The sequence below is a fragment of the Helianthus annuus genome, chromosome 13, assembly GCF_002127325.2.
Source record: "Helianthus annuus cultivar XRQ/B chromosome 13, HanXRQr2.0-SUNRISE, whole genome shotgun sequence".
Lineage (NCBI taxonomy): Eukaryota > Viridiplantae > Streptophyta > Magnoliopsida > Asterales > Asteraceae > Helianthus > Helianthus annuus.
This window is the reverse complement of record NC_035445.2, coordinates 163,438,534-163,447,498: the sequence shown is the minus strand read 5'-3', so window position 1 is coordinate 163,447,498 and position 8,965 is coordinate 163,438,534. Positions and strand designations below refer to the sequence as shown.

The window sequence follows — 8,965 nt, the reverse complement described above, 5'->3', positions numbered from 1 at the left end:
GGATTCTCTAGAAGATTCCAAACCCAATTATATGATCTCTGAATCATGGGTTGAGATCATCAACTAAGATGGTCATATTTTACCATACGTGGTAATATGATACCTACGGGCCCAGCTCACTTCTATATGAGCCAAAAGGCAGAGGTAGCTATGACTCCCTGTCTGATGAGGGTAATGAACTTGGTTCAAACCTTAAAAGTCTTGATTCTCTGAAATCATAGCTTATAATTCAAATTGTCCATGTGACTAAGCCTTATGTGCTAATATATATTGTTATTGTTTATAATTAGGATAAATTTTAATTGAAATCCTAAATTAATACGATTAATAAGTTAACCAAGTATGGTCTCTGATTACCATGGTTAACGAGTTACCCTAAGGGGTAATTCCTTAAAAACTCCCAAATAAAATATTGTCCTTGTTTTCTACAGCAGTTCAATTCAAATGGCTGACTCAAATGAAATAAATAGCCATCCAGTGGAGCAAAATGAGAACGGCCAGATTACGTTAACTGGTGCTGAATTAAAAGCGATCATAGACGGCGCTGTTACACAGGCTTTGGAAAGGCAATATGAAGAATACAGTGGTACTCGAAGTAGGACCCACTCTGCACCACATTTAAAGCCCAAGACACATTCTGAGGCTCATAGCAAGCCTCCTCCCAAAAAGAATGAACCCAAGAAAGATGGTGATGACCGTCAGTCCACCAACCATCAAAGTGTCCCATCTCAACAATTAGTACTGCATCAAGAACCCCGTAACAAAGGTTGCACCTATAAGTACTTCGTGTCTTGCAAGCCCAGGGATTTTACTGGGGAAAAGGGGGCCGTCGACTGTATGACTTGGCTGGACGAGATGGACACGGTGGTAGATATCAGCGGGTGCGCTGAAAGGGATGTAGTTAAGTTTGTATCACAATCCTTCAAGGGTGAAGCGTTAGCATGGTGGAGATCTCTGATTGAGGCCACCGGAAAAATCCCATTGTATAATATGTCGTGGGATCAATTTGTCGCCCTAATCAAGGATAACTACTGCCCTCAACATGAGGTGGAGAAGATAGAATCTGACTTTCTATCGTTGGTGATGACGAACCTAGACTGTCAAGCTTACCTGACAAGCTTCAATACGCTATCCCGGTTGGTTCCTTACCTGGTAACCCCGGAGCCAAAAAGAATCGCTCGCTTTATCGGGGGTTTAGCCCCGTAAATCAAGGCAAGCGTAAAAGCTTCTCGGCCAGCTACCTTCAGGTCTGTAGCTGACATTTCCTTATCCCTCACTCTGGATGCGGTCAGGCAGAGATCGCTGAGGAATAAGGAGGCCGAGAAAAGGAAGCGTGAAGATGATGGTTCGCGGAAGTCGAACAAGAAGCACCGTGGGAGCGGTGACAGCAAGAAAGGATCGAAGTCGAGGAAGGATGGGCATAATTCTGGTGAAAAGCCCAAGTGTAAAATTTGCAAGAAGCAGCACTATGGAAGGTGCAGACTGGAGTCAAACTCTCAGACTCAGTCAAAACCCTTTGCTTGTGGAATTTGCAAGTCCACGGATCACAAAACCCTGGATTGCAAAAAGATAAAAGACGCAACGTGCTACCGTTGCAATGAAAAGGGGCACATCAAGACCAACTGCCCAAAGTACAACAAGAAGCCTGAGGAGGCTAAGAAGACTAATGCCAGAGTCTTCAGAATGGACGCGAAAGAGGCTGTGCAGGACGATAATGTCATAACAGGTACTTTCCTTGTAAATGATGTCTTTGCAAGAATACTTTTTGATTCAGGCGCAGATAAGTCTTTCGTAGATCATAAGTTTTGTAAATTGTTGAATTTACATGTCAAAACCTTAGACGCAAACTATGAGGTAGAGTTAGCAGATGGTACCCTAGAAACCGTCTCTACTGTGTTAGATGGATGTGCTATATCCATTAAGAACCATTCTTTTCCTCTGTCTCTACTTCCCTTTAAGTTGGCTGGTTTTGACATAGTTCTGGGTATGGACTGGTTATCTCATAACCAGGCCCAAATCGTCTGTAACATGAAACAAATAGTGATAAAGACTCCGTCTGGTGAATCACTCACCATTCGGGGAGATACCCAGTATGGACTACCTGAGCAAGTGACTATGCTCAAGGCTTCCAAGTGTTTGAGGAAGGGGTGTGTCATTTACATGGCGCAAGTGATTATTGATGAGCCTAAACCAAAGATGGAAGACATCCCTGTCATTTCTGAATACCCAGAAGTGTTTCCTGAAGATCTACCTGGTCTACCACCAGATAGACAAGTCGAATTCAGAATCGACATCATTCCCGGAGCGGCACCTGTTGCAAGAGCACCATATAGATTGGCACCCACAGAAATGAAGGAGTTGCGGACGCAGCTAGATGAATTGCTGGCTAAAGGCTTCATTAGACCTAGTTCATCTCCTTGGGGAGCGCCAATCTTGTTTGTCAAGAAGAAGGATGGGTCGATGCGTCTGTGCATCGACTATCGCGAGCTTAATAAAGTCACGATCAAGAATAGGTATCCTCTGCCCAGAATCGATGATTTGTTCGATCAGTTTCAAGGGGCAAGTTACTTTTCGAAGATTGATTTGAGGTCAGCCTACCATCAGTTGAAGGTAAAAGATGAAGACGTTCACAAGACTGCATTTAGGACTCGTTACGGTCACTACGAGTTCCTGGTGATGCCTTTTGGGCTCACTAATGCACCAGCCGCGTTCATGGATCTCATGAATCGCGTCTGCAAGCCATACTTGGATAAATTTGTCATCGTTTTCATCGACGACATTCTTATTTATTCTAAGAACCAAGCTGACCATGAGAAACACCTTCGTTGTATTCTCAAACTTTTACACCAAGAGAAGCTCTATGCCAAATTCTCCAAATGTGAATTTTGGCTTCGAGAGGTCCAATTTCTTGGACATGTGGTCAGTGAGCGTGGTATCCAAGTGGATCCCGCTAAAGTAGAAGCTGTTATGAATTGGCAAGAGCCAAAGACGCCTACGGAGATTCGTAGCTTCCTGGGATTGGCAGGATATTACAGGCGTTTCATTGAAAATTTTTCAAGGATTGTTGCACCTCTAACTTCCTTGACCAAGAAGAAAGTAAAGTTCGTTTGGGGCCCTAAGCAGCAAGAGTCCTTCGATGTTTTGAAACAAAAGTTGAGCAACGCTCCTGTGCTTACACTACCTGAAGGCACCGAAGAATTCGTAGTTTACTGCGATGCTTCACACACCGGCATGGGGTGTGTGCTTATGCAGAAGGGCAAGGTTATTGCCTATGCATCACGACAGTTAAAGGTGCACGAAAAGAATTACACCACCCATGACTTGGAATTGGGTGCCGTTGTGTTCGCACTAAAACTGTGGAGGCATTATCTTTATGGAATCAAGTTTGTGATCTATTCTGACCACAAGAGCCTCCAGCACCTGTTTAATCAGAAAGAATTAAACATGAGGCAACGCCATTGGATGGAGACCTTGAATGACTATGATTGTGAAATCAAGTACCATCCCGGCAAGGCGAATGTAGTCGCTGATGCCTTGAGTCGAAAGGAAAGGATGAAACCTATCCGAATCAATGCCAAGCGCATGGAGATAAAGAATAATTTGATGGAAAGATTGTTAGCTGCACAGAAGGAAGTTGTGTTGGAAGCTAACTATCCTAATGAAAAGTTAGGAGTAACTGAGGAGCAGTTAACTCTTAGCAAGGACGGAATTTTAAGATTGAATGGACGAATATGGGTTCTAATTCATGGGGGACTTCGTGAGGTTATCCTCCAGGAAGCCCACAGTTCTAGATACTCCGTTCATCCTGGAGCTAATAAGATGTATCAAGATCTGAAGGCAAGTTATTGGTGGATAGGTTTGAAAAAGTCTGTAGCCGCCCATGTAGCTAAATGCTTGACCTGTGCGCAAGTCAAAGCTGCGCATCAAAAGCCATCAGGCTTGCTACAACAGCCTGAACTTCCCGAGTGGAAGTGGGAGTGCGTAACTATGGATTTTATCACCAAGTTACCCAAGACAAGGAAAGGAAATGATACGATATGGGTTATAGTCGATAGACTGACTAAGTCAGCACATTTCTTACCCATCAAGGAGACTTATAGCTCCGATATGTTAGCCCAACTGTATGTTGATAAGATTGTAGCTCTGCATGGCATACCTGTATCTATTATCTCCGACAGAGATACTAGATACACATCGCATTTTTGGAAAAGTTTCCAACAATATTTGGGCACGCGTTTAAATTTTAGTACGGCTTATCATCCCCAGACTGACGGTCAGAGTGAGCGTACTATTCAAACATTGGAAGATATGCTACGTGCATGTGCAATCGATTTGGGTGGTAGTTGGGATAAGAACTTACCATTGATCGAATTCTCCTACAACAATAGCTACCACACCAGCATTAAGGCTGCGCCTTTTGAGGCATTATATGGTAGAAAGTGTAGATCGCCAGTATGTTGGGCGGAAGTTGGAGATGTCCAGTTATCGGGACCAGAGATAGTGTTCGAAACAACAGATAAGATTGTCCAGATTCGTGACCGTCTCAAAGCTGCCCGGGATAGGCAGAAGAGTTACGCTGATCCAAAGCGTAAGGAATTTCACTTCGAAGTAGGTGACAAAGTCCTACTTAAAGTGTCACCCTGGAAGGGAGTGATGCGGTTTGGTAAGAAAGGCAAGCTAAGACCGAGATACATAGGACCTTTCGAGGTTATCGAACGTGTCGGGTCAGTTGCCTATAAGCTAAACTTACCTGAAGAGCTCAGTGGAATTCACAATGTGTTCCACATCTGCAATCTGAAAAAGTGTTTCACTGACGAATCACTGGTTATACCACACACAGATGTGCACATTGACGAGAGCTTGAAATTTGTGGAAACACCATTGTCGATTGAAGATCGACAGGTTAAGAAGCTTCGTAGGAAGCATGTACCTATTGTAAAGGTCAAATGGGATGCCCGTAGAGGTCCCGAATATACGTGGGAAGTTGAATCCAACATGAAAGAAAAGTACCCTTATTTATTTCAGTAAATCTCGGGTCGAGATTTATTTTAAGGGGGTGAGGATGTAACACCTCGAAAATTCGTGTTAAATAAAATAACGACACGTGCCAAGCAAGACGAAAAGCGTTATAAACTCGGATTTATTAAAAACGATTGACAGGATTTGAGAGTGTCGTCATGTTAACTTTTGCACCTCTGAACGACCTCATTATGAATCCCAAGACTCAAATCATATTAAAAACACCTTGTGCATGTTCAAGTTCGGTGAATTATAGCAATGAATGATTCACGAATCAATTGGTGGATTCCTACAATAAAATTCCTACGGTAACCCTTAATCTTCGGTACTTTTAAGATGGATCCAAGCAAAGCATAGTATAAGGGTAGTGTATGTAACTATTGAGACACATTATAGAGGCCCCAACCTGGTAAAAACATGTTCCAAATTCGAAACAAGCGAGTGCCCTTTCAAAACACCAAAGAACAAAAGTTTGGGCTTCTGACCATAGGCTTACGGACCGTAAGCCACCCCTTACGGTCCGTAAGGGGGGTGCCAGCGACAGAAATTTGTTGTCTTGCTGTTTAAACGCGAATTTCGAATTTTATCCGATTTTTCCTCATCTCCCTTGGCCCCTAAACAACCCCTAAGCATGTAGGACACCTGTGGGAATGTTGTGGTTAGTCCTAGACTCATTTGTCAACATGTTGTGGTGTCTTGGATCACTATATAAAGCTCCCAAGGTGCAACACTTTGATCACCCTTTGCCTCAACACAATTCTGATCAAGTGTGGAGCTTCCAAGCAGACCCCAAGCTTCCTAATCAACCATTAAACACTAGTAAGTATGCTTGACCCCTTCTAATTAAGTTTAGCTTAGTATTTTAGCTAAAAGTCAAACCGTCGTAACTACGGTTTGACTTCGAGATTAGTTAATAATGGCTCAGTAATATCTCGAATTAAAAGTAGATATAAGATGGTATTTATGTGGGTAATAAAACCTCAAAAGGGTTTCCCCTGATCATCACTCTAACCAGGTCAAAAGTCGGGTCAAACCTTTACTTAAAAAGTCAACAGGAAGTCTAAAATACCATTTATGCATAATTAACATTGTAGATCATATACAACCTGTTGGATCATTGTTATAACTTAGTAATAAGTGTAAGGACATGTCTAAACATGTTCAACCCGACAAATTCCTGTTTAGACCCGGTTCGGAACCGAAAGTCACATAGTTTGACTTTCACTTTGACTTTCAGTTCTGACCCGTTTAGGCATGTTTTAGAAATGCCTCAGAGCTTTAATTGGACTAGGTTACATGTTATAACAACCCTCTGTAATTATACACCTTGGTTCATTAGTTATCCAATTAATATACATGTTTCCGTTAATTGCTCATATGTTGACCGTTATGCCCTTATTACCTTAAAACGTGAATTATGAAAATGTAAAAGTGTAGAAACCTTAGTTACTGATATATATACTTGTATGCAAAGTTTGACGTCAGTTTGACTTGTAGATTAAGAGTTATGCCCATTATCGCAAAACTAATGCTTTATGTTAATAAAACGGCGTAATTAGCGTATAGCCTAGTTAAGCCTACTTTTTGGTATCAAACTTAATACCCACTGATGTAATATATTATTTTGGGAATTTTAAGGATTTTTATTCAATTTTAGGCTGAGCATAACTCATAGACGCAGGCTTAATCCGGTAATTGTCGGTTTTGCCTTACGGGCCATAAAATGAGTTTTACATATCTAAACGACTCCAAACCTTTTGCTACTGATCACGTATGATAAATAAATTATTTTAAGCCTTCTGGAAAAATAAAAATATCAGATTTAAGTATCGAACCCGGAAATGGCCTTAATCGCCTTAATTAGCGTTTTTAACGCATAGTATGTTTTAAAATCATATTGGACATACCCGGGTTGATACCTACTGATATAAGAGGCAAATTATAATATTTTAACAGTAAGCAAAGGTTGATAAACTCAGACTTCAGTTTTGAACTTTTCGGCTTATGTGAAATTACCAAAATACCCCTACGGGGCCTAGTTTGGTTAAAAATGATAAGTTTCACATACATGCTTTAGTCTACTGATATAACATATTAAATTGAGTATGTTTACTGTTTACATCAGACCTGTAACTCAGTTAAACATCTAAACTCTTTTACAACCTTTAAAATGACCAAACTACCCCTACGGGGCATAGTTTGTGTTTAAATTCATCTCGGGCATAATGAAAGACATCCTGCTGATGTTACAACATATTTGAAGCATATTAACCTAGGAAACCTGTATATGACTCTCACGGATACCCGTTACGCTTATTTCGCGTTCGGTTCGGTTTATGTAACAAGTTTACATAAATTGGCCGAAACGGGTCAAACCTTAACAGTTTTATCTCAAAATCCAGAATGTGAATAATAAACCCATATTAAGCAAATCTTCAAACTTGTCGGGTCTGAATCACATTCTATCCGGTCTTCGCTTAATCGTGCGTACGAACCGTATCTTGAAACTAGCCGGTCTAAGCTTAAGCTTAATAAAAGACCCGTTAGAATTCTAATAGATTATTATAAACCTTCGTTCCAGATTAGGAGAGCCAGTAAAAGCTACGTGCATTTTGCTTATTGTGATTAATACTTGCATCAGGTAAATACTTTTAACTTATTTTCCCTATACGGGCTTGGGTTACGGTATATAGCATACCGCTTGATCGGGCATCAAATCTCCACCGTTAAAGTGGGTAGTTGAATAATTTGATCAGCTCGTTTAAACAGTCTTGTTTACTTTACAGCCTTTGGGGGGTTAATGACCATGTCCCGGATATCCTTGGCATCATCTTACGAGATGGCCACGACCTGAGCACGGGGTGTAGGCGTACACCGTCCGTGTATAACTCTATGATGTGGTGTGTCTATTGATCTTTAACCCGGACAAGATCCGGGCTACTGAACGCATAAGTAACATGTAATTTCATTCACAAGATTATAATATTAAATAATTCTCCCAAGTTAAGCAAAAATGTCTATGCCACGTGCATCCAAACCAATTTTCAATCATTTTACAAAATGAGTCAGTATTTACCAGTGTAAACTGACGTATTTTCCCAAAAATATTAAATGCAGGTACTAAGCGAAATGGGCTGGGATTTCTCCTAAGCATCATTAGAAGTCTCGCAAACTCAAGATGCCTAAAGTCTGTTGAACCATAAATATAATCTTGTTTCGATCCTACTGTGGATAAACATCCGGATATTGTGACTTGATTACAATAAATAAATTCGGTTGTATTATATTTTAATTTGCTTCCGCTGTGCATTATTATGTTGTGTTGTTTGACTATTACGTTGCCAACCACGTCACGATACTCCCCCACCGGGCCCACCGGTGACACGTGGAAATCGGGGTGTAACACGACAATAAAGAGCAATCGAACCGGGCGGACACCGATCGATCGAAACATCCATCCCCGGAGCAACTGGTTTAAACTTCATCCCAATCCCCCATTCCATACAAAACGTTTCAACCTCCTCTTAGGTTAACCGAGAATAACTTACGGCTAAATCCTTACGAGCACCCATAAGTTATGATTGAAAGAAAGAAAAACGGGAATAAAGAACTAACCTGGACAAAGAAAAGGGAAGATATGGAAGGAAACTTGAGAGAAAATGAAGAAACTTTGTGATTATCTTGATAAAAAATGAAAAATAAGGCTAAAATAGGGGTTATGATTACATGACAGTTAATTAAACTGCCCCCCTGCAAAAACCGCCGTCAGTCACATCAACCGTCTTGTCAAAATTCAAATTTCAAAAAACTCAACTGTGACGAACCCTTCAAGCTTTCAAACCTTGAAGCCTTTAAGCAATACAAATAAATGTGTAAAAGTCAGAAGTCTTTGAGCTCATTTCCCAAAAACCTCTGACTTGGGGGGCTGATGACGGGGTAGCTCAAG

At 41.1% G+C, this 8,965-nt stretch overlaps 1 protein-coding gene across 1 annotated transcript; it reads left to right on the top strand.

Annotated features, from left to right (window-relative positions):
• The first annotated feature begins 444 nt into the window (after positions 1-444).
• On the top strand, positions 445-5,285 carry LOC110902204. Its single transcript, XM_022148916.1, has 3 exons — positions 445-779; positions 1,293-1,726; positions 5,161-5,285. The coding sequence occupies exons 1-3, from the start codon at positions 445-447 to the stop codon at positions 5,283-5,285; spliced, it is 894 nt and encodes a 297-aa protein (XP_022004608.1).
• Positions 5,286-8,965: the final 3,680 nt, after the last annotated feature.